This window comes from Littorina saxatilis, linkage group LG11, assembly GCF_037325665.1.
Source record: "Littorina saxatilis isolate snail1 linkage group LG11, US_GU_Lsax_2.0, whole genome shotgun sequence".
Lineage (NCBI taxonomy): Eukaryota > Metazoa > Mollusca > Gastropoda > Littorinimorpha > Littorinidae > Littorina > Littorina saxatilis.
The window spans coordinates 22,147,735-22,174,017 of record NC_090255.1 but is presented as its reverse complement, the minus strand read 5'-3'; the positions used below and the strand labels follow the sequence as shown (position 1 = coordinate 22,174,017).

Genomic DNA, 26,283 nt, shown 5'->3' with positions numbered 1-26,283 from the left:
GATGATGATGATGATGATGATGATGATGATGATGATGATGATAAAGCGCCATATAAATGCACTAGATTGTGATTGTCATTATGATCATGAATGAACAAGGCTCCCCACAGACCGTCCTAGAAAGTCCCGGAACCCCCGCTTTTAATGTTTAGAGGGTCCATTGACCCCCCTAAGCGGAATTTTAGAGGGTCTCAAGAGTCCCGGATCCCCAAACTCCCTGTGTACATATAATAACGCATTGTTTGTTGCAATATAAAAATAACAAAGGTGTGTTGTTGGAACGTTGAATTATTTTGAGTTAATAATAAATTGGTTTGTTTTTGCGTTGATTTTAAAGGGTATCATGGCAAAAAGCGCTGTACTTCAGTCATAACCCAGTGGATTGCTTCGACACTGTCAGAATCGTATGTATACACACAAACGTACTCGGGACCTTACGCGTAATTTTCTAGTGCTAATAATGTCATATTATGACGGAGTCACCGAGACCAATTTGTTTTCCAAATTCGTTGTCAGTTCCTCTGGAGGTAACCGATAAATATACGTAACACCATGATTAGCATGATGATGATGTCTTCTCGGACATTGTTTCAATCTTGACGTCAGAGATATGACTGACTTTGGAAGAGATATTCAAGAAGATATGTCTTAGTTTGTGGGTACCGTTTTTCATTAACATCGTTATCTGTTTCGACTTTGTTTGCAGCAACCGCAGGGTTAGCAAACTCCAGACCAGCAAAGAGCTGAGAGCAACGCCGGCCATGGCCGAGACTCTCCGCATCTGCTGTGAAGGATGTTCTGATCCCCTTGAGTGTAAAATCCTGGACAAACCTATTTGACGTGATCGCTAAAACGAAAAGGAATGTACGTTAAATTAGTACAATTCAAAAACAGTGTCTAAAAAAAAAAAAAAAATAAAAAAAATCGGAAATAACTCTGGTGGGTTTGTATGCCTAGTGGAAGAGTTGCTTTTCCTTGTTTGTCCTAGTTTTTCCATGGAAACACTGCGGCAAGCTGTACGTGACATTGTAGGCTTGCTTCTGTGTGTCTATATGGAAACAAGGCAAAGCAACGTACTTTTCCACAACCCATACGAACTTGACAGAGTTATAGAGTTATTTCCGAACACTGTCTTTTCCAAGAAGTTCTTTGCGACGTAGCAAACTCTGCAGACTAAGACTGAGAACCCTGACCGTGGATTATAACTGAAATAAAATCACGTTCAACGCGAGTATTCTGACTTCGAAATTCGATTTATTCTTTATACCTTATTTTATAAAGTGCAAGAAATATAAATTGCACATGACACACTGTTGACGGCGAGAGCTGTTGTTGTATTTTACCTTAAAACACAATGTACGTGATATGTTTTCTTCACGATTTCTCCACTGCAGGCTGACAACTCGACCGACCTTTTTTTTTCTCCATTATTGCCCATCTCTGTTCATGTTGTGATCTGCTATAGTGTTGCATTCTGATTGTGACACACACAAGTCACAATATTATGTTTCTGCTTTCCCCCTCACTTTAAACATATACCATACCTAAACTTACAATCATAAAAACTGCCATAAATCAGTTCGAACACGCTTCATGGGCTTTAACTCGTGATGCGAGCATCCTTCTATTCGGACTCGTAGCAAGAATTAAAAGCCTGACTCAGTGATGGATGTGTAGAGCGAGAATTGTTTGCTCAATTGATTTTGGAGTTTGACATAAGTGTCAATGACTGAGGACTGAAATCAGTCAATGCAGACAAAAATCTCACCGAAGGGCATAAAGCAACCAGACTGCTGATTTTGAGTATGCGTCTAAGTGGAAGTTTGTTCTTATCCATGGTAAAACCTGGACAAATGCGGTGTGTTGGTGTTCGTGATTGCAGACACGAGAAAGAGTGTGCCTGCAATGTTCTCACGCCTTGGCATAAACAGCCAAGTGCGAAGGGTTTACTTACCTCCGGAGACTTTCGTGAAATAGCTGCTATTGTGTGCACTGTTGCGATTCTCAATAAACTGTTGCATGTCTCAAAACTGTGTGTCGTGTGTGTGTGTGTGTGTGTGTGTGACTGTGTGTGTGTGTGTGTGTGTGTGTGTGTGTGTGTGTCAGTTTGTGAGCGTATAGGTGTACAGTGTGTGTGTGTGTATGTGTGTGTGTATGTGTGTATGAGTGTGAGTACGTGTGTGGATGTCAGTGTGTGGATGTGTGTGTGTGGCCGGTGTGTGTGAGTGTGTGTGTGTGCCAGTGTGTGTGTGTGTGGGTGTGTGTGTGTGAGTGTGTGCCCGGTGTCTGCCAGTGTGTGTGTGTGTGTGTGTGTGTGAGCGCGCACTGGCACGAGTGTGTGTCACTCAGTCGTAGTCGAGTAATGATTGTTGCACCGCGTGAAAAACACAACTATTATGCGAGTACACTACTGATTTAGCTCTTCGCACAGTTTTTACGGCCACATGACACATCACTTTTTGCCGGCTGAAACGTCACCACTGAGTTTTACCCTAGCTGTTTGTTCAACCAGACAGTCGAGTAATTATTGCTCGGTGTTATTATGAAGTAGTAAGAGCCATGCAAACAAAAGACACACGGTGACGCAGCCCATCAAGCATAGGCCAGCGAGTAATTCAGAAAAACTAAATAATTTCCTGAAATTTGTATTTTGTTGATTATAGTAAATGTTGTGTAACGCCCTCACGGTTAAACCGACAAGGGATATATGTTCCCGGTTTTGTGTATTGTTACAGAATGAAGTGGTGTATTTTCAATGACGGTTCTGTTGAAAGGGGTTGGTGTCACGTGTTGTGTTATCGGCTCAAAGCATTGGCTAGTAACAAAGACTCGACTTGAATAACTTGACTCAATCCTTCATGCATACTGGCTAAAGTGGACTTTGGTTCAAAATCTGGCACTGACTCTGACCCATCCATATAGGCCTACTCGAGTCGTATTAAATTAACCGCTTCGTTTCACCGTTCAGACGGAGTCTATTTGTACCGACATAGTGCACCAAAGATAGTCTACTGTAACAGTAAAATATGTTTGAGTGAACCGTCTGCAGAAGTCTCGTAACTAGACCAAGTAATTTTTCAGACTCGGACCGTATCATTCACCTCTTCTCGAAAAACTTGGGGAAAAAAAAGCACATTTGCGGGAATTCCCGATGAAGACGAGATACCAAATCGAGTCAGTATTTATGACAAAACCGCGGCAGTCTGAAGAAGTAAATCATTGCATAATTATGTGAAGGCCACGTGCTCCTTTGGTTTTGTATAGTCATGCCTTTCGCTGAGGCTGAATATATTTTGTCCGACAGACCGCACTCTGCCCACCCAGCCCGGCTGATCAATCACTCAGCCTCCACTGAGACTTGTCGAGTTTGACAAGAGAGATCGAGATGTTGTGGTCGCCGCCAGCGCTAGTCTCAGTTCAAGTGTAAGTATTACCACAGGTTGGCTATATCATACCAAATACGACCATGTGCTTGTGGTATTACATTAAAACTCCATACGCGGAAATGAAATTATTACTGATATTTGATATCGAGTAGTTTTGAATCGACGAAAGAGACAAGGCTTCGCGTATTTCAGTGGACTTAAGCTGCTTCACAAAAAGTATCCAATTCTCTTATGTGTTGAAAATATATTTTTTTCATATTGTAGCGCGCGGTATTGTATATGATATACTGAACTTTTTTTTCTTTTTTTTTAACGAGTGGCAATTTATTTTACGAAATATATCGAATGTTTGATTTGGGTACAATTTGACTGACCAACAGATAGAGTCAACTGAGAACAAAATACTAGTAATGTTTGGTGCTAAAAATGAAAATTAAAGGCATATTTGTTTTCAGTTAAGAAATTAATTATATTCAGTTCAGCAATAAGTCAAATGTTACGACTGAGAGACTGTCCTGGTGTTATTGTTTTTCGCTCAGTGGTGTTGTTTTGGTGTTGGTTGAAGTGGTTTTTTCTTCTTTTTTCTTTCACTGTTGTTGATTTTAGGACTGTGTTTGCCGGTATCAATGTTATTTGTCGTGGTCGTACGTTGTTGTTATTGTGGTTGTTCAGTCACTGGTGTTGGTTGTCACGGCGGCTTAAAACTCAGTGAGACTGGGCTTGAAAATGATTTGCCGTGTTGTTGAGAGTGACGGGCGCAATGCCTTGGTGGTAAGACGCCGGCCTCCAAAGCGGAACGGGTCGTGGGTTCGAATCCCGGCCACGCCTGGTGGGTTAAGGTGGAGAAGTTTTCCGACGATCTCCCAAGGCAACTTATGAGCAGACCTGCTCAGCACTGAGTGCCTTGTCCCCCTTCCGGGCCGTGTGTAGTACACGCAAGCCGACACTGAACTGAGACCAAGTGCGCACGGAAAAGATCCTGTCATCCATGTCAGAATTCGGTGGGTTATAGAAACACGAAAATACCCAGCATGCTTCCTCCGAAAGCGGCGTATGGCTGCCTATATGGCGGGATAAAAACGTTCATAGGGGCCTACAAGTACAAAAACACGAGTGTACGTGGGAGTTTCAGCCCACGAACGCAGAAGAAGAAGAAGAAGAAGAAGAAGAAGAAGAAGAAGAAGAAGAAGAAGTTGTTGTTGTTGTTGTTGTTGTTGTTTTGTTTTCTTCACTCAAGATGTCGACTAGCCAACTCAATGCCAACTATTTCTGGTGGTAAACTTGGTCATTAATTTTAGTCAAGTAAAGGGAAACAACCGAGTAGAAATTTACATGACAAGAAAGACAACTCTTCGAAACCCTCGCACCACGCATGCGCAGCGAAACGTGTCACATGGATTTGTTTGTGTACACACACCACGCGATTGCTTCCAGTTGGGAGATAAACGTGTTGGTTGGGGTCGGCGATGACTTTGCACATTTATCATGAACCGATTACTTCGGCCGCTTGTCTGGCGGCAGTACACAGTTAAAGTTCAAGGGCGTTGAGAGCAGCGGTACTGCACAGTCGGAAATACTCACACAGCTGGGTTCTTCTTCTTCTTCTTTCTTGATGTGGACTGGGTTCATCCGAACGTCTGTAGTCCAGCGACTGGGTTCACTGACAAGCCGAGTAAAATTGTAAGTGGCAACGTGTTCAGCTGTCTGTGTTGAATCGGAGGGGATAAAGGGTGTGCAAGATCGCAAGAGGGGACATTCAATGCGCTGTAAATACGCTCTAGTTCAGATCATTTCTAACTCGTGTTGACCCAGAAGAAGCCTGGTATTGGCAACTTTCGTAATCAATGTAAGAGCAAGGGCCATGCCAGTGAAGAACGGACACACTGTGACACACTGACTTCAGATACACTGACGCCGGCAGAGACACTATAATCTCTGAACTCTCACACAAATGGGTATACACACACAAATACGCAAAGACATGCATGTACATGCATACTGTACACACTGAGACACAAAGACCAAGGTTTTGTTTGTATGGCAAATGAATCAGGACCAGACAGAATACACCTTTCCCCCTTTTTTTAAAAATAATATATATGCAATACACAAATTTGTTTACTCTGATATATGTCAAAGACCAGCCCCTCGACAATGCCCCCCCCCCCCCCCCCCCTTGTACAGCTGGTTTTGTTTAATGAAGCAAAAGTCTCTCTTCCCATATAACGTGACAGCACTATAAATGGATCAAAGGGTGATAACAATAACATTTATATCCTCCTGGCAGACCAGTTGATGGGACAATGATATTCCATCATATATCGGGTGGTATCAGCTTGCTGTGGAAAACCCTGTTATTTTTTTTTTATGTGTGCAGCGTGAGTGTAGCGAGGTATGCTTTTTATATTTAGTCAAGTTTTGACTAAATATTTTAACATCGAGGGGGAATCGAAACGAGGGTCGTGGTGTATGTGCGTGTGTCTGTGTGTGTGTCTGTGTGTGTGTCTGTGTGTGTGTGTAGAGCGATTCAGACTAAACTACTGGACCGATCTTTATGAAATTTGACATGAGAGTTCCTGGGTATGAAATCCCCGAACGTTTTTTTCATTTTTTTGATAAATGTCTTTGATGACGTCATATCCGGCTTTTCGTGAAAGTTGAGGCGGCACTGTCACGCCCTCATTTTTCAACCAAATTGGTTGAAATTTTGGTCAAGTACTCTTCGACGAAGCCCGGGGTTCGGTATTGCATTTCAGCTTGGTGGCTTAAAAATTAATTAATGACTTTGGTCATTAAAAATCTGAAAATTGTAAAAAAAAATAAAAATTTATAAAACGATCCAAATTTACGTTTATCTTATTCTCCATCATTTGCTGATTCCAAAAACATATAAATATGTTATATTCGGATTAAAAACAAGCTCTGAAAATTAAATATATAAAAATTATTATCAAAATTTTTTTTTCCAAATCAATTTAAAAACACTTTCATCTTATTCCTTGTCGGTTCCTGATTCCAAAAATATATAGATATGATATGTTTGGATTAAAAACACGCTCAGAAAGTTAAAACGAAGAGAGGTACAGAAAAGCGTGCTATGCAGCATAGCGTAACCACTACCCCGCTCTTCTTGTCAATTTCACTGCCTATGCCGTGAGCGGTGGACCACGAGTATACGGTCTTGCTGCGTTGCATTGCGTTCAGTTTCATTCTGTGAGTTCGACAGCTACTTGACTAAATATTGTATTTTCGCCTTACGCGACTTGTTTTTCTTTCTATCATGATGTCAGAGAACTAATAGTAATAAAAGCACCAGACCTTTTTTCTATCGCTCATTTCACAGTGCAGCTGAGCTACCACAAAACAGTTGTGTTTTTTCTATTATCTGCAGCACTTTGATGAAAATTCCAATTTTCTTTGTGTTCATATATATTTATAATGTACAGTATACATTTATCACTCCAGAAATATTTGTGGCATTGTACTTTTAGGATTAAGTACAGTGGTACCTGAGATGAAAGAACATCTTTGGGACCAGCCAGAAGTGTCTGCAGTGCATATAGTCTATCATGACACCTGTGTATTTTGGTCAATTGATACAAATAAATTATAATAGAGAAAAACAACAAAAAGTGTCCTTTTTGTGGACTTGTCCTCCCAGCAGAGGAGGCTCACATTGCAGGTATCACTGTACATCTATATAGATCTACTATACACATGGCTTGCACATAATCATAATTGATATCAAACTGCCCAGTGTATTTTTGTCTTGCATGAACTGAGAATAAAACAGCACTGTTGTTACTGTTAGCTCGCAAATCAGTCATTCACCTGTTTCTCTTTTCCAGCACAGTGTCACAACTTTCTGAGAGCCACTCGGATCGACGTGGGGCCTAAACTGAAACGTGCAAAGCAGTCTTCATTCTCACCTTTCACTGTATAAACCTGTCATCACTGAAGTGGAATGTCTCAGCGTACAGGTACCAGAAAAGCGGATGAAAATGATCAACATGGAGGAATTCCACACCTTATGAACAACTCGAGAGACATGAATTCGCACGCTACAGACAAAAACAGTGACTCTGAATCATACGACATGGATTCCCACGGGAAAGAAGATGGAGGTGGCGCGGGTGTTGGGAAAAGCTCATCGGACAGGAGAGTGATTATGTGCACTCACTTCAACATCTTTCTCTACTCCACCTGTTTCTGGATTCAGACTGGAACTCTGCCTGTAAGATTTTGTTGATTAAGTTAATTTAAAAGAAGAAGAATGAACTTCTTTGCATGCAGCTTGAAAATGAAACCACATACATGCAGAGAGAAGCTTGTACAGGTCATGTGTACACTCACAGGCAGACTGTGAGACATTCACACACACACACACACACACACACACACACACACACACACACACACACACACACACACACACACACACACACACAGACACACACACACACACACTCTCACTCTCTCTCTCTCTCTCTCTCTCTCTCTCTCTCTCTTTCCTACTCACTCTCCCTCTCTAATTACACACACACACCTTCCACTCCAGAGAAAAACAACAGCAAGAAAAAATCTATGTGCTATGCATTATACTGTTTCTGTTCAACTACACAGATTATCTGTAAACTAAATCTTTGTCAATTTCTCACCCAGATTAACTCTTTCACTGCTTTTTTTTTATACTCTTTGTAGTGGGTTTTTTCTTCATCAGATTTAGATACTTTCAGGGAGGAAGTGCAGATGCACATGTCAATTGTCATAGATATATATCTCAGTCTAAGACCAAGATAGAGATTGCACATTAGTCCAGGTTTGGAGAAGGCATGACTTAAATTTAAATGACAAATCAGGAAATGAATAATATATATATATACTGTTCAAAAAAAGAAACGCATAGCTTGTAATATTTGGTTAATTTAGTTATATGGCTACAAGGATATCCACCAAACTGCAGAAAATGTTTATCTGGTCGTCGACCTTTCATCCATTGCCACAAGTGAGCTCTGCACGTGACGCATGCGTTATCAGTGGCTACAATGTCAAAAATACTCATTTGGCATGACCACTCGTCATGCTTCAGTGTAATCTCGTGAAACTCGGGGAATATTGAGCTCTCACCATGTCTTCCAAAACCCATGAAAGCGGATTGTTCGCCACAAAGAAATCAGACGACAATTCAGCGACGAAAGATGGCCCGATTGAGCAGAGAAGACCGCCAAATTGCATTGGGTTGTTTACAAGCAGGCCAAAGTCAAAGTGGCCAGGCACTTCCACGTGTCCCAGAGCACCATCAGTAGACTGTGGGTCAGGTTTCAAGCCACTGGCTCCGTTGCTGACTTGCCACGAGCGGGAAGACCAAGGGCGACAACTGCTGCTCACGACCGCTTCATACGGCTCCGCCACCTCCGGAATCGTTTCCTGTCGGCCTCATCTTCTGTCCAGGCTCTCCCCGGGCCACACCGATTATCGGACCAGACCGTGCGGAACCGCCTGCATGAAGCTGGTTTGAGAGCTCGCAGACCTCACAGAGGAGCTGTCCTCACCCGCCGCCATCGCCAGAACCGAGTGCAGTGGGGCAACCAGCACCTTCGCTGGACCGTCCGGAATCACTGGAGACACGTGTGGTTCAGCGACGAGTCCTACTTCCTGCTCCAGCGACATGATGGTCGGAGGAGGGTCTACCGGAGAGTAAACGAACGTTACGCGCCCAACTGTGTGGATGAGGCACCCGTTCATGGTGGTGGAGGCGTCATGGTGTGGGGGGCGATCAATACCGCTGGAAGGAGCACCCTGGTGCACGTCCAAGGGCGCATAACTGCCCAGCGATACGTGGAGGAAATTCTGCGCCCACACGCCCTTCCTCTTCTGGCTGACCAGGATGCCATATTCCAGCAGGACAACGCTCGCCCGCACACAGCACGACTCACCACCCAGTTCCTCACCGACCACCATGTCCAGGTGCTTCCCTGGCCATCCATGTCGCCAAACATGAACCCGATAGAACACCTCTGGGATGAATTGGACAGACGTGTGCGCAGGCGAGAAGAAGCGCCGGCAAATCACCGCGATCTATTGCAGGCACTTCAGGAGGAGTGGGACACCATCCCACAGCAAGATATCCGGCATCTGATCCAGTCCATGCCCAGAAGGTGCCGGGCAGTTGTTGCTGCTCAAGGCAGTCACACCCCCTACTGACTTGACAGCCTCGGCACCCAATCGTATTGATTGACTGATTGATTTGAAGATGCAAATGAACTGTGTGTGCATTCAACTGTGTCCATACCAAATTTCAAACAAATAATCTAAATATTGGATTTTCTGTTAATTTTTTCGAAAAATAAAACAAATTTGGCAAGTAGCAACTATGCGTTTCTTTTTTTGAACAGTATATATATGATGTATGCCAAAAAGTTGATAATGTGGATAAATCCGTATTTTCATGTTTAAAAAGGGACTTTTTTTAATTATGTCCATTAAGCAGTGTGATACTTTTTCTGCTTGCCGGATACAAAGTCAATAAACCAGGTTATGTAGTGTGCCCTCTTGACTTGCAAGTAACGTAGCGCTTTAACCTCTGGTCTTTTTTCCTCAGCCTGATGCATTCATTTTTTGTTTGCAGTACTTGACGAAAAAGCTGGGGGCAGATCCAGTGACCTTCGGCTACCTTCAGACGACCTTTGCAGTGGTGCAGCTTGCTGGTGGACCTCTGTTTGGTCGCTTTGGCGACATTTTCGGAGGCCGAGCGGCCATGACCTTGGCTTTTGTGGCAGCAGCGCTGTCCTACGCTTTGCTGGGGGTGTCATACAGCATACCCATTCTCTTTGTATCACGTCTCCCTTCCGTCTTCATGCATGCCATGCAAGGTATGTTGATATGTGTGAACGTGAGAGTTACATACCCATTCTCTTTGTATCTTGTCTTCCTTCCGTCTTCATGCATACCGGCACGGTTGGCCTAGTGGTAAGGCGTCCGCCCCGTGATCGGGAGGTCGTGGGTTCGAACCCCGGCCAGGTCATACCTAAGACTTTAAAATTGGCAATCTAGTGGCTGCTCCGCCTGGCGTCTGGCATTATGGGGTTAGTGCTTGGACTGGTTGGTCCGGTGTCAGAATAATGTGACTGGGTGAGACATGAAGCCTGTGCTGCGACTTCTGTCTTGTGTGTGGCGCACGTTATATGTCAAAGCAGCACCGCCCTGATATGGCCCTTCGTGGTCGGCTGGGCGTTAAACAAACAAACAAAAAAAACCAAGTCTTCATGCATGCCATGCAAGGTATGTTGTGTTTGTCTCTCATCTTTTTCATCTACAGAATTATTTGGTGTTAAATACAGCTTCACTTTTAGGCATGATAGCTAGAGAAATCTCTCTCCTTAACTCATTGTCTCCCAGGTACGGATATATCCGTACCCACTCATATGGCTCTATCTGACCATGCAGGTACGGATATATCTGCTCAGACTGCAGCACAGCTGGTCTCAGCTAAAAAAAAACTTGGTCAACATAGGTGGGGTAGAAAGTGTTAAAAGTGCATGTATCTCTGACGTGAGTAAGGGTGCACATCTATGTACAAGTATTTGTTTAAACATTAATGAACATGAATCTAACATGAGAAATACTTCTGGTGTTGAATTTAAAACCTTAGGGCAGTGTACATTAATACAGTGTGGTACCTGCGATGAAAGGACACCCTTGGGACCAGCCAAAAGTGTCCCTACAGTGCAGGTGGCCTTTCTTGACAGGTATACTTTGGTAGAGATAGTATAAAAAGGGACAAGAGAAGGTGCCCTTTAAAGGGAGGTGTCCTCTCATGGGAGGGTCCACACTTCGCAGGTACTGGACCACTACCTAAAATGAAAGGACATTGGGACCAGCTGAGAGTGTCCCTACAGTGCAGGTGGCCAGTTGTGACAGGTATATTTTGGATGGCAGGTATGTTTTAGTGTAAATAATAGACAAAGGGCAATAGAAAGTGTCCTTTATGGTGAGGTGTCCTTTGAATGGCTTTGAAACTCAATATGACAACCAAAAGGGTCGCATTTAACCAGATTTTTCACTGGCCAGCCGGGTGAGTTGCCAGGCGGTTTCTACTAGCCCGGCAGGAATTTTACTTGCCCCTTGCGATCGGGCGGACGATTTTACCATCACTGACTGTAACTTTTTTCCCTTGCAGGCGGCCAGATGATAGTGACGGACATCGGTGACTCCAGCAAGCGAGCTGATGCACTGGGGAAGCTGGGGATGTCCTACGGAGTGGGGATGGTCATCGGTCCTTTTGTGGGCGGTATCATCACCAAAGTTTTTGGGTAAAGGTTGACATAGCTTTGTCTTAAGAGCTGAATTGTGTGATGAAACTGAAACTGTTATTTTCATTGTGTTTCTTTAGATTGAGTGTGTGTGTGTGTGTGTGTGTGTTTCATAGCTGAAAATCATTCTAGATTTACAAGCATTATTTGACTGTTTTTTCATGGAATTCAGAACTTTTGGTGCAACTTTTTGCTTTTAAAAAGGATGAATCAGTAATCGTTGTTTTTTCTCTGTTGTTGTACATTTTTCTCTTGATTCCATCCTCATCCATATAAGTCCTCACCTCCTCACCTACGCCTGTGACCCCGTCTGGGGTATAGGCCGCCAATCAGCTCCCTCCATGCATCTCTGTTTTGGGCGAGTCTTTCCAGCATTCCCCACGTCTTTCCCATGTGCTTTGCGTCTGCGTCCAAATCTCGGCGCCATGTGTTCCTGGGTCGCCCTCTCTTTCTCTTGCCTTGAGGGTTCCACGTGAGGGCTTGCCTTGTGATGTTTGAAGCAGGTTTGCGAAGGGTGTGGCCTATCCACCGCCAGCGTCTCTGTAGGATGTCCTCCTCGACGGGCTGCTGTCTGGTTCTCAGCCACAGGTCTTCGTTGCTGATTTTTTCTGGCCAGCGAATCTTGAGGATCTTCCTGAGGCAGGTATTGATGAAGACCTGGATTTTCTTCATGGTGGTGACGGTGGTTCTCCAGGTCTCGGCTCCGTATAGTAGGATCGGCTTCACGATGGTATTGAAAACCCTGATCTTTGTAGTGATACTGACCATCCATATAAGTATTGGAAGTTTAACATGTAAACAAATTGTGGAGTAAGTTTTGTGTTGCCTATCTTCTCATCCAAACATGTACATACTGTTTAGTGTACATTTCTTATTTACAGCATTATAATACTGAGTTGCTTGAAATTTACATTTTGTGATACGTTGTCATTTGCAGGGAACAGTTTGCAGCCTTCGTGGCAGCGGCAGGTTCTCTGCTGAGCATTGTGCTGGTGCTGCAGTTTGTTCCGCCACAGACCAAAAAATTCACAGCACCAAGCAAGGAAACTCAGGGTGAGAAAGTGACATGAATATCTTCTTTCACTCTGCAAATCAAAGACATAGCTTAGAAACCAACTTTAAAAAAAAAGAACAGTAATTAGGTCTAGAAATGGAGAGAATTCTTTTTCTTCTTCTTCTTCTTTTTCTTCTTCTTCTTCTTTTTCTTCTTCTTCTTCTTCTTCTTCTTCTTCTTCTGCGTTCGTGGGCTGAAACTCCCACGTACACTCGTGTTTTTTGCACGAGGGGAATTTTACGTGTATGACCGTTTTTTACCCCGCCATTTAGGCAGCCATACGCCGTTTTCGGAGGAAGCATGCTGGGTATTTTCGTGTTTCTATAACCCACCGAACTCTGACATGGATTACAGGATCTTTTTCGTGCGCACTTGGTCTATTGTGCTTGCGTGTACACACGGGGGGTGTTCGGACACCGAGGAGAGTCTGCACACAAAGTTGACTCTGAGAAATAAATCTCTCGCCGAACGTGGGGACGAACTCACGCTGACAGCGGCCAACTGGATACAAATCCAGCGCGCTACCGACTGAGCTACATCCCCGCCCTGAGAGAGTCTTCTAATCAAGGTTAATTTGTGGAGATTGTGAGCAAAACAAGTCTATAACAGTATTGGCGTTAACCGGTAATTACTGGTATTTTACCGGTTGAAATGAGAAAATACCAGAAAATAATTGGCTGCCGGTATAACCTACCGGTTGATTTTTAGAACTACCGTTTGTTTCGTTGGTAAAACAACAAAAGCAGTACTGTGAGTTGGACTCTTACTGGTTCCAATGACCAGCCTACCGTTTTTGACTCACATGCGAAGCAAAAGTGAGTCTATGTACTCACCCGAGTCGTCCGTCCGTCCGTCCGTCCGTCCGGAAAACTTTAACGTTGGATATTTCTTGGACACTATTCAGTCGATCAGTACCAAATTTGACAAGATGGTGTATGATGACAAGGCCCCAAAAAACATACATAGCATCTTGACCTTGCTTCAAGGTCAAGGTCGCAGGGGCCATAAATGTTGTCTAAAAAACAGCTATTTTTCACATTTTTCCCATTTTCTCTGAAGTTTTTGAGATTGAATACCTCATCTATATATGATATATAGGGCAAAGTAAGCCCCATCTTTTGATACCAGTTTGGTTTACCTTGCTTCAAGGTCACAGGAGCTCTTCAAAGTTGGATTGTTGCTCATTGTATACAATGTGCAAGATATGCTGCTCATTGTATACAATGAGCAAGACCATAAAGTTGCACATTGTATACAATGTGCACCGAGTGAGCAAGATTGTTGAATGACGTTCAAGCTACACTGATATATGAATCATAGTGAATGGTAAAGTGTTCAAATAACGATGTTTGTTATGTTTAAGCATTGTTTTAATTCTCATTTCGCTAAAACTAAACAGTGTATTAAGAATTTAATTATTGTAAATTAAAGGGGCAGAAAACAGCTAAAACACATGCTTGAATCGGCAAGGAAAAAGTTAAAAGTTGCAGATGTGAATGATTGCGTGCGCGTACCTATACCGATGTATGACAGAGCCAAAGGTGATCAAAGAAACCTACTCGGAGTCATCACGGAAGTGGACCGCGACAGAGGAATGTACACCATTGCGACAAGACACGGACGACTCGCCTCGAAATTCAGTCGAAACCAGTTCGAAATCAACGAGAGCAGGTTATTCACCCAAGATGACATTCCAGAAGAAAACCGGAACAAGACGAAATCAGTCAGGGAGACCGCCATCGCAACCAGCCGTGGACACGGCCAAGGCTACGCTAAATGTAACTGCCTCGGAGTATGCACAACAAACAAATGCAAATGCTTCAAAGCTCGGCTTCAATGTACTTCTCATTGCCACCCCCGATCTGCTAAATGCAAGAACCATCATGCTTAAAAAAAGAAGCAGGTGACCTCTGTGGTACGTTGTTGTCGTTGTTTCCATGTTTTAGCGTGACATGAAAACATGAGCGTTATTAGCAAAAGCGTGAAAGGCGGTGAAAACGACGCTCTCATTAGCAATGACATGACAATGTGAGCGTTATTATGAACGAATGTTATGTGTGTGTGCGTGTGTTGAAACAACATTATTTGTTGTATTTGTTTTTATTGTTTAATTAATTTACAATAATTAAATTCCTAATGCACTGTATAGTTTTAGCGAAATGAGAATTAAAACAATGCTTAAACATAACAAACATCGTTATTTGAACACTTTACTCACATATTCCATTCAACCATTCACTATGATTCATATATCAGTGTAGCTTGAACGCCATTCAGTAATCTTGCTCACTCGGTGCACATTGTATACAATGTGCAACTTTATGGTCTTGCTCATTGTATACAATGGGCAACAGTTTTGCTCATTGTATACAATGAGCAAAACTTGTTGCTCATTGTATACAATGAGCACGATATGCTGCTCATTGTACATAATGCGCAAATTGTACAGAATGGATACGACATATACATATTTTGAAGTGACCTTGACCCTGAACTATGGAAGATAACTGTTTCAAACTTAAAAATTATGTGGGGCACATGTTATGCTTTCATCATGAGACACATTTGGTCACATATGGTCAAGGTCACTTTGACCCTTATGAAATGTGACCAAAATAAGGTAGTGAACCACTAAAAGTGACCATATCTCATGGTAGAAAGAGCCAATAAGCACCATTGTACTTCCTATGTCTTGAATTAACAGCTTTGTGTTGCATGACCTTGGATGACCTTGACCTTGGGTCAAGGTCACATGTATTTTGGTAGGAAAAATGTGTAAAGCAGTTCTTAGTGTATGATGTCATTGCTAGGTGCATGTGAGTCGTATGGGCTTTGCCCTTCTTGTTTCTGGATAGTTTTCATCATAAACGTTTGTGTACCAGTTAGAAAAAATATTAGCGCCATCACTGTATAAGTTCAACAACTAAGTATGGGGAAGTCCAATTTCATGGGGTCTGAGGGGGGGGGGGGGGGGGGGATGAGGGGGATGAGGGGGTTTCATTGTTCTTGTACTCACGAACAGTTGATTGAGAGAGAAAAGGCATTAGAAATTGATGGTTAGTCACGCCGTTATCCGGGTACCCAATTATGTGTTTGCCCATATGTGCGTTTTGTTTGTTTATTTATTTGTTTGTTAGAATCTGTAAGGTAAAATGATCATTTGCAAATATTCACAAATACGGGAGTTGCATTTAGTGAGAAATGCTATGGAAGAGTATTTTAAAGTGAATTAGAAGCGAGAATGTCTCTAGAGAAATAATGCTTTTCAGAATGAAAGGAGTATGGCTGTGTTCTATTTGTTATATATATTTGTGGTAATATTTTGTTTTCTTCTAAAATATGGAATCAGTATGTCGTGACATTTTTTTGATATTCCCTTTCACAGGTAGCGGTAGCTCAGGAGGAACAACTCTGTTCAGCTTGAAGAAGTGGACCAGTTTGGTAGCAGCGCCTGGCGCCTGCTTCCTCCTGTGTGTGCGATTCTTTGCAGGTACGTTTGCTTTAGAGCAAGGATTACTTGGTGTTTATCAAACTGGATCAGTTTGTACCTTTGTTCAATGAAATGGACTTTTTTTTGTAGGTAAAAGGCTTTTGCTGCCAACATCAAGTTCACAAGATTTCCTGATTTTTGTTTGCTTCTTTCTTAGATTTTTTTCTCAAATTAGCCCTGTTGAAGTGTTGTCACATACTGAAAAAAGTAAAAGTTTTGAGATTCATTCAGTGTGACAATAAAGCTCCAACGGGGCTGAATGAGGAGTTTGCTCTTTCTTGTGGTACCTATAAACTATGCAGAGAAATAGTGCTCTTGCCTCAGAATTGCGTTGGGTTTGAGAACCATAGAAAAAGAAAGAACACAGAAAGTGCAGACTGCATAGAGGTAAAGAGTTTTGCCATTTATTTTAACATACACACACCAGCATGCGAGCACAAATGCACACACAGATGCACAAACAAACACTCTACACAAGCAATTGAGCAGCCAGTCAAAGCCAAACTTACAGTGCATATGCTCATATCACTGTGTGGACATTATATGGTAATTTCAACGGGTTATGCATGCTGTTTCAACCTTCTGGGTGTGTGTGTTGCAGGTATACCTATAGGTGTGTTCCAAAGCATGTTCCAGGTGGTTGCCTTGGAAACCTTCAAGTTAGCACCAGACCAAAATGGCTACCTCATGTCTTTCATTGGGGTTACTACCATGGTAAGTTGTGCTGCATGTTCATGCATAGTAATCTGTGTGTGTGTGTGTGTGTGTGTGTGTGTGTATGTGTGTGTGTGTGTGTGTGTGTGTGTGTTTGATTGCATTTGTACAAGCGCAGATGTGACTCAGGTGACTGCATGTGTATATTTGTCAGCTAACATTTAATTTCTCATTTTGAGATAATAAAGTATTATTGTAATGTATTTTATTGTAGTGTATACAGAACACTGTGTTCCATTTGAGGTACTCTCTGCTCCAGGCTGGCACCAGCTAAAAATAACCGGCAGTACCACTCTCCTCCCGCCTATTTACCCTTTCCTTCCCCATTTCCCTCCTACCCCGCCCCAGCATTGTATCCACAGTGGCGCCTGACAGACGACTCTTTCTTTGTCTGCAGCTAGCGTGGCCCAGCTCTCAGCTCTGTAAGCAGCTGCTGTGTTGATAAGGATCTGTAGTTCGCGCGCTCTAGAGAGATAGCAGAGCCTAAAAAACTGAGAACGTTTTCTGCACTGTTCAGAATGCGTGTTTTCAGCACGGCACAATATATAAGACGGCAGAAGACAACACAGTAAACAAAACATCCTAAATGTGCCACAATAAAAGAACACAAAATAATGAAAGATAAAGACCAAGGTAATCCCCAAGTACATACACATATATATATACAACACTTTACGAAATATATACAAACAGTAGAGTATATCGAAATATATACAAACAGTAGAGTATATCGTATTTACATACATATTATGCCAAGGATTACTAGTAAAAGTCATTGATGGTGCGCATGTAAAATTTGTTTTGCGTTTATATAATTATAAAATTCAAAATAGTGTAGATATAAAATTCAAAATAGTGTAGATAATGTCAGTAACATATAAGAAAGAAAAAAGATCTTACGGCAATACATGTTCATGAAAATTGTTAGCTGCATGTGAATAAAACAAAAAAGCTTACCTCACGGCCCTCCTATACAAGTCTCACAAACTTGTATATATATATAATATACCACAGGAGAAAAAAAAATAGCTCGCGCGCGCTCACCCAAATCCGCTCGAAGTGCCACATGATATTAGCCCCAGACAACACATAGGCGGATAATACATGTATGTCAATCGTATGAAACAAAACATGCCACAATTTACAAGACAGAAAAAAGGCTAAATGAGAGAATTAAAAAAGGTGTTTGCTCTTCAAGTAAATAATTATACCACACCTTACAGATCTGAAAAACACATGTATGCTACAGTTAAATAAACAGGAAACCCAACATCCGAAAGCACGGCACAATCTATAAGAGGACAGAAGACAACACAGTAAACAAAACATCATAATCAATGTGTCACAATAAAAGAACACAAAATATTGGAAAAAAAGACAAAGGTAATCCCTAAGTACACTGATATACATGTACAACACTTTACAAAATATATATACAAACAACAGAGTATATACAGTCGTATTTAAAAACATATTATAGGCATGCGTATGGTGCGCATGTGAAATTTGTTTTGCGTTTATATAATTCAAAATAGTGCAATTAATGCCTGTAATATAAAAGAAAGAAAAAACGGTCTTTCAATACATGTTCATGCAAATTGTTAGCTGCATGTGAAGAAAACAAAAAGCCTACCTGACGTCCACTCCTACGGTAATCCAATAGCAGCACACAAGTCGATTTGAAAGTTTTTCAACACAGTTTTTCACTCGTATTGTTCTCACAAACTTGTATATATACCACAGGAAACAAAACTCGTCGATCCGACGACAATTTAACGTTTGTTTCATTATCGCAAACAAAACAGAACAGACAAAACGAAACAAAACAACACAGCACAACAGTTGGGGTTGTTATTTCTCTGAGATGCTGAAGAAAAAAAAGATGACGTGCATTGTAATGGAATAGAGTGGGTGTAATTTCAAACTAAACGGTTCAAATGTGAGTGTAAACACACTCTTTACGCGGGATCACATTCCCTCACACGCATATGAACACACACACACACACACACACACACACACACACACACACACACACACACACACACACACACACACACACACACACACACACACACACTATGTACATTTTTAGAAAGAAAAACAAAACAAAAACACAATGTACATTGTTAGAAGAAGAAAAAAAACAATATGTACAATTTTAGAAGAAAAACAAACAACAAAAAACAATGTTTTAGAGCTGTTATTGTGTCAATATGCTAAAGGCCTCAATGACTTTTTATCATTCTTGTTTAGGATTTTGTTTTTGGCGGGGTGTCAAGCAGCATCTGTGAGGTCTTAATTTGTTGCTCTTTCATTAACTGGCAAAGTTGCTGTCCCTTGTTTTTCATGCCCCAAACTCTCCTTTTCAAATTGTTGACGTCAGAATGTATTTTTTCGCCGCCCTGTTCACCCATCAAACCAAGCCCCATCCCCCACCTTTCCATAAACTCTACACAATGTGCTTCAAGTATGTGCTGCTTTGGGATGACATTAACGTTGTCAAGGCACACGTTACCTCTGTAGAACTCCATGTATTCAGAAATAGCTACTTGGATGCCAGGAAGGTCATCTTTCCCAACTGGTTTTGTGTGTGACACAAGCCTGTGCACACTGGAGTAAAGACTGTTCAAACGGGTGTGTTTGTCTTTGATTTGACCTGCAAGGGTGTGCACGCCATAATCATCTGTCAGGATAAATGCCCTTCTTTCTACGCTGTCTGCTACGGCAGTAATCACTTCATCTTTAATGTATTTGTTGCAGTGATTCCCATTGAAGCTGCCACCAAAAAAGGCCTGAGGTGTTATGCTATGCTTATTCAAAATCTCAGTAACCCCTGCAACTGTTGGTCCTTCAGATCTGTCGAAGACTGGAAACGTTTTCAGATTAAGTTTCCCTTCTTCTCGGAGATTATACATTTTTTTGACACACCTTCTGAATGCTTCGGTAGTGTTGTCAATCACCACCAAACGCCCGTCACTCAGTTTTATTTTAGAAAGGGCATCTGCTATTTGCTTGTCAAGCTGGTGACACTCATTTGCAAGAAGATCGTGGTGTTTGTTCACAATACCAAGGAGCAAATGAAGGTAAGGCGGCGCTACATGACTCACTTTGACGTCCCATATTGGAGCACGAATGACGTTGTAGTGGTCTTTGGCATGTTTTTTGTCACTGCCAGATTCTTGGTACCCTATGAGGTCTTCTTTCGTGTTTCTTAACGTTCTTTTGGGGGCTTTTTCTCTTGGACTCCATTGCATTTGCGTTTTGGAAGTCTTGCACCAAAGACATGGATAACTACTCTGGGCTCCTGACAGTCCATACATTTTTGACTGGAAATCATAATCCCCAAACATAAACACTCGCAGCCTTTTTCCTTTCCACATCATGCCGTTGACAGCACTAACTCCCTCTTTAATAGTGCTGCCTAAAATCTTTTCAAGGTTTTCAGCAGAATCTTTGGCTTCAGTCATCACAACCAACTTTGAGTTCGCATTTGGATTGTGGAGATTTGCTACTTCAAGAACAACTTTAAAACTCCCCCCTCCATGGTCACCCCCGATTTTAACCCAAATTTCATTTTCTGGCAAGGTGTTGTTATGCCATGTTAGCATGTTCTTCTTGTCGTACTGGTCTAAGAGATCAGTTACAAACTTGGGCCAGCTGACAATAGAAGACACGGGAATGCCCCTAACTTCCTCTTTCTTTGTCGCTTTGTTGATGCATGAGAGACGTAATGTGTAAACTTCTATTTTCCCACAAAGCACTCCCTCCTGAAATTCCCTCTCCTTTTTCTCACACTCCATTTTTATTCCCATTGCCTTGTTTAATTTTCGCAACTGCCTTTGTTTTGCCCAGCTAAGTGACAGTTTGGCTCTAATTTGAGCTGCTGATTTTGAAGAGACGCGTGCCTGTCCCAACCCAGCTGTTTTCAGAATGTCATCCCTTTTGCGCTTTGTAGTGTGCTTAAGTTCAGTGCTTTGTTGTTTTATTATGGCAGCTTCCGTGGAACAGGAAATTTCTTTTCTCAGGTTGGCAATTTCCTTTGCTCTTCTCTTCCTCATTGGAGTAGAAACTAGCGCTGATGACTTTTTCGCTCTCACAATTTTCTTTAGGACAAGTGGCTGTGCTTTTGTCTTACATATCAACGTCTTCTTGTCATCTGACTGTGCCAGTTTCACCCTAACTAAGCCAGTTAAATACTCTTCCTCTTTTTTTGTCAAAGGTGCTTGCAACTGTTCTATTGGGCGGAGTTGGGTTTGTGGTTTGTTTTTTGACAAAACAGTGTTAGTATCTGTTGCTTTCTGTGACTGAGATACAGACTTTGCTACAGGTGTGTTATCGTTTGATTCTGCTGGGGCTTGGGTTTGAAATGATGTTGAAGCAGCTGACACGACGACTGTGTCATTGTTAGTACTTACATCACTCTGACTCTGAGTCGTACCCTTGCGAGATGTCAGCAGGTCGAACAGACGTTTTTTGACCACACGGCTTGCGGTTTTTGTTTCAGGTGTTGAAGAACACTGTGGCTGAAAGGTTTCAACAATAGAAGTGCTTGTACAGGCATCAGTACTGTCAACACATGTGCTTTTTCTTTGCGGACTAGCAGCTTTTTCACTGGCTTTTTTTTTTTTTTAAGACAACCGGCCATTTGTTCGGCAAACGTTTTACACACACTACAGTCAGCTACTTCCACTTTGGAGTTGTATTGTGTCCACATCACTTTTGTTTTTTCAATGTTACTATGCATTGCTTTTGAGAATCCTTGAGGTGGAATGTTAGGGTTTTTTTGTTGGCTGAGACGAACAGCGCATGTTGCACACAATGTACTTGAGAAAGTGGTGCCATTAGCTTCTTCAGAAACTTGAATACCGTGAAACTGAAACAACCCTGATGCATAGTTTTTGCAATGCCTAATGGTATGATGTTTGTCCTTCGCTGCCTTTGATCTTCTGCCACAAATTCTGCACATAGCATTTAGCCTAAATATGTGGAGATCTTCTGTATGTTGCACTGCCGCCATTCTTAACTGAGACACCTTAAATCAATAAATAGAGTGACTACAAATTGAAAGAAATTGATAACAATAAACAATCAAAACCATATACACTGATACAGACAGGCAAGAACATAAGCACAATTACAGTCACAACATTAAGTCAGGAATAAACACGTCACAAAAAAAAAGGGGGGGGGGGGGACGCAAAACAAGCAATACAAAAAACAGAACAGATGAAATGCACTAGAGTCGAGTGCCTGTTCCAAACGGTGCATGCACTGATTAGGCGCGTGGATTAACGAAACAAAACTGCTCCAAACTCAAACACAAAAATAGCCTAAAAAACTTAATCTCACTCTATGACACAGTTTAGACTAAGTACTTACTGACGGCAACATCAGAAACACAGTCGGTCGTTGGTATAAACATTGAGCGTGGTTACAAAATGGTATACAATGCGCACGTTCTGATTCTTGGAAGTACAACAAAGAACGACCTGCCGGTAGATTCGATAGCAGTATTACTTCAAAATCAAACAAACCGAATCCCTTCCGGAACTCTAGTTTGCACATACACAAAGCCTGAATATCCGAGTAACAATATACACAAGATGACGGTAATCCAACGTTCAAGTCACGCAAACCAGTCCATTTCATACCAAGAAACACGTATTTTTTCACACTGGCCCACACGCTGTACAGTTCCAGAGTACAATGAACAAGGGCTTTGTGCGGCTGGCATTTCCCCGCGAAACTAAAGAGGTCACCGCCAGCGCAGGGTAGGCTATTTATGGCCTGCTTGCTCCAAGCTGCCTGCCGCTGAGATAGCATAACACGCCGCAGCAGTGAAATAGTGTGAGAAACGTACATCCACACACAAATATGCTCTCTCTCTCTCTCTCTCTCTCTCTCTCTCTCTCTCTCTCTCTCTCTCTTTCTCTCTCTCTCTCTCTCTCATTTCACACACACACACATGCCTACACACACACACACATAAAATGAACACATCAACACCCCCCCACCCAACCTCCAAGCACACACACACACACGCACAGGCATAAATCAAAGCAGAAATGTTCCAATCAATTATCTTTTTTTCCTTTTGAATCAGATCGTGCAGGGTGTTGGCGTGGGCTATGTGACCAAGAAGTTCACTGAGAGCAGTACCCTGGTCGCATCATCCGCCATTCTCGTCTTCTCCTATCTCCTGCTGGTAAGACCCTATACAGGGGAACTCCCTTTTAAGACCCTCCAATTTAAGACTCACTCCCTTTCAAGACCCTGTTTACTCAGACTTTTTGTTTATAACCTCTGAATTTACCCCCATGTTACGACTCCCTCGTTTTTAAGACCTGTTTTTCTTAGATTTGTGAAGGTCTTACAATGTAGGTTCAACTGTATTTATATGTTTTGTTCTATTTGGGGGAACTAATGTTTGTTAGATGTGTAAGGAATAGTATGTGTGGTCTTGGTGGGACCGGCACGGTTGGCCTAGTGGTAAGGCGTCCGCCCCGTGATCGGGAGGTCGTGGGTTCGAACCCCGGCCGGGTCATACCTAAGACTTTAAAATTGGCAATCTAGTGGCTGCTCCGCCTGGCGTCTGGCATTATGGGGTTAGTGCTAGGACTGGTTGGTCCGGTGTCAGAATAATGTGACTGGGTGAGACATGAAGCCTGTGCTGCGACTTCTGTCTTGTGTGTGGCGCACGTTATATGTCAAAGCAGCACCGCCCTGATATGGCCCTTCGTGGTCAGCTGGGCGTTAATCAAACAAACAAACAAACACAAAAAAAGCTCTTGGTGGGGAGGGGGGGTACAGGAGCAGGCTGTGAGTGTTTGTGTGTGAGAGAGAGAGTGAGAGGGAATGTCACTATGTGTGTATTTCAGTAGTCCAAAATTGTATGCATGTGAATGTGAGTTTCTTAATTTGTGTGGTATGTCTGTTTGTTCCTGGGGCATTTGTATATATGTTTGTGTGTGTGTGTGTGTTTAGCTGTTGTGTACTCTAGTAAGTGTGCTTCAGTATTCTGCATAGAGATGGGCGTATGTTAAGGTGTAAGTGTGTGTGCACTCTCCTGTATGCGTGTGTATCATTACATGGTGCGTGCATGTTTTGTTTGTGTGTGTGCGTTTAACAAAAATTATTATTCTGTTTTTTGAGTCACTTGAGAAAAAGTGACTCTATGTAATCGGTCAGTGTTAGTCTGTCCGGCCGGCCGGCCGGCCGTAGACACCACCTTAACGTTCGACTTTTCTCGGAAACTATCAAAGCGATCGGGCTCATATTTTGTTTAGTCGTGACCTCCAATGACCTCTACACTTTAACGATGGTTTCGTTGACCTTTGACCTTTTTCAAGGTCACAGGTCAGCGTCAAAGGAAAAATTAGACATTTTATATCTTTGACAAAGTTCATCGGATGTGATTGAAACTTTGTAGGATTATTCTTTACATCAAAGTATTTACATCTGTAGCCTTTTACGAACGTTATCAGAAAAACAAGGGAGATAACTAGCCTTTTCTGTTCGGCAACACACAACTTAACGTTGGGCTTTTCTCGGAAACTATAAAAGTGACCGGGCTCAAATTTTATGTGAACGTGACTCCCAGTGACCTCTACACTTTGACGTCTGCTTTGGTGACCTTTGACCTTTTTCAAGGTCACAGGTATGTCTTGAAGGAAAAAAATTGAAATATCATATCTCTGAAACTATTCATCGGATTTGATTCAAACTTTATAGGATTATTCTTTACATCAAATTATTTACATCTGTAGCTTTTTACAAACGTTATCGGAAACACAGGGGAGATAACTAGCCTTTCCTGTTCGTCAACACACAACTTAACGTTGGGCTTTTCTCGTAAACTATAAAAGTGACACAGCTCATTAATGCCAAGGTAAATATTTTGTTGCTCGATCCATGCAATCTCATTCTTCAGGTATGCATTGTGTTGTGAATAGCAATTTCTTCCTGTCCATCTGATGCCTCATATAATATTCAGAACTGCGAAAGTGACTCGATCGAGCGTTTGCTCTTCTTGTGTTCTTTTTTCTATGGATAAGAAACGTTACACTGTGAACAAAACCTGCAAATATAGGACTTCAAAGTTATCTGAGTTAATGTTTATTGACTTTGTTATCGCTCTGCTGCATTAAAACATGTATATTTCTCTCCCAGGCACAAGTGGGCAGCGTTTTTCAGCTGTGCCTGGTTTGTTTACCACTGGTGGTGGGACTAACAACACAGAATGTTGTCGTCACCAGCGCACTGACCCACACCGTCACAGAGGAAGACACAGGTAAACAAAAGATTTTTTTCTCTACTTATTTATTACATTTCTTGGAAATTCGGGTTGGTTCCTCCCCAAGGAAAGCTAGCAGCAACAAGAGTCAAACTACCCAGGTGTGTTTAGGTGTAGGCACCTACACTTGTGGAAGAATGACCGACTCATCTTCTATGTCAAAATTTAATCTTTCACACAAAGACTAAATCAAATTCTAAATTTTTTTTTAAAAAACCCACTGTGGTGTCATGACAGTGGGACATATACCGTCTCTGAGTTTGCATATCAAGTTGACCTCTGTCCGTCCTGGCCTGGATTCAAACCCATGACCAACAGATCACAATTCCATCTTCTTCTGTGTTCCCAGAGTCTTAATCAAAGAAGGGTAAAGCACTTTTGATAAATCAAATGACCAGAAGAACATAACCGTACACATTACAGTCAGTTTTGTCAAAATGTTCTTGCTTTCCTTACATATTTGTTTTAATTTTAATTTTTCTGATTTTTCAGGTGCAATTCTTGGTCTCAACATGGCTGTCAACTCCTTGGTGCGAACTTTCTCGCCGACTGTCGGGGGATACCTGTTGGAAAGTTACGGCTTTCCATCCTTTGGATACTTCGGCACTGTTGTCAGTACTGTACTGACGCTCGTGCTTTTTGTCAGACATCAACGCAAAGCCTTGTGAACAAAGATCTAAGCAAATGGCTGCACAGACAAGACTTTTTACAGTTTTCTGAACATTCCACTGTAAAAGTTCAGGATGTGTCGCTTGATGGTGTGTTTGTGTAATTTTTGTGCATCCTATTTATGCTGACGTTTTTTCAGTGTGGCAAAAAATGTCTGAAAATCTATACTGCTGACTGGTAATTAGCTGTGGAATTACCTTTTGCTTTTCTCTGTGATCCAGGGGTAAACAGTGGTACCTGTAATGAAAAGACACTCTTGAGATCAACCAGAAATATCTATACAGCACAGGTGTCCTCTTATTACAGGTATATTTTGATAAGGGTTCAACAACAAAATGTTTGTTTCGGATGACAAGGCTAAA

General features: G+C 42.1%; 2 protein-coding genes across 3 annotated transcripts in view; both read left to right on the top strand.

Moving 5' to 3' along the window:
• The window catches only part of LOC138980018 (cytochrome P450 2F5-like), a 426,282-nt gene that overhangs the window by 340,176 nt on the left and 59,823 nt on the right, over positions 1-26,283 (top strand). The gene's annotated exons all lie outside the window — the stretch shown is intronic.
• On the top strand, positions 4,798-26,243 carry LOC138980020 (solute carrier family 22 member 18-like). Its single transcript, XM_070352808.1, has 10 exons — positions 4,798-5,066; positions 7,235-7,620; positions 10,015-10,258; positions 11,566-11,698; positions 12,636-12,751; positions 16,138-16,242; positions 16,844-16,956; positions 23,063-23,164; positions 25,129-25,249; positions 25,745-26,243. The coding sequence occupies exons 2-10, from the start codon at positions 7,351-7,353 to the stop codon at positions 25,918-25,920; spliced, it is 1,380 nt and encodes a 459-aa protein (XP_070208909.1). The 5' UTR covers positions 4,798-5,066; positions 7,235-7,350; the 3' UTR covers positions 25,921-26,243.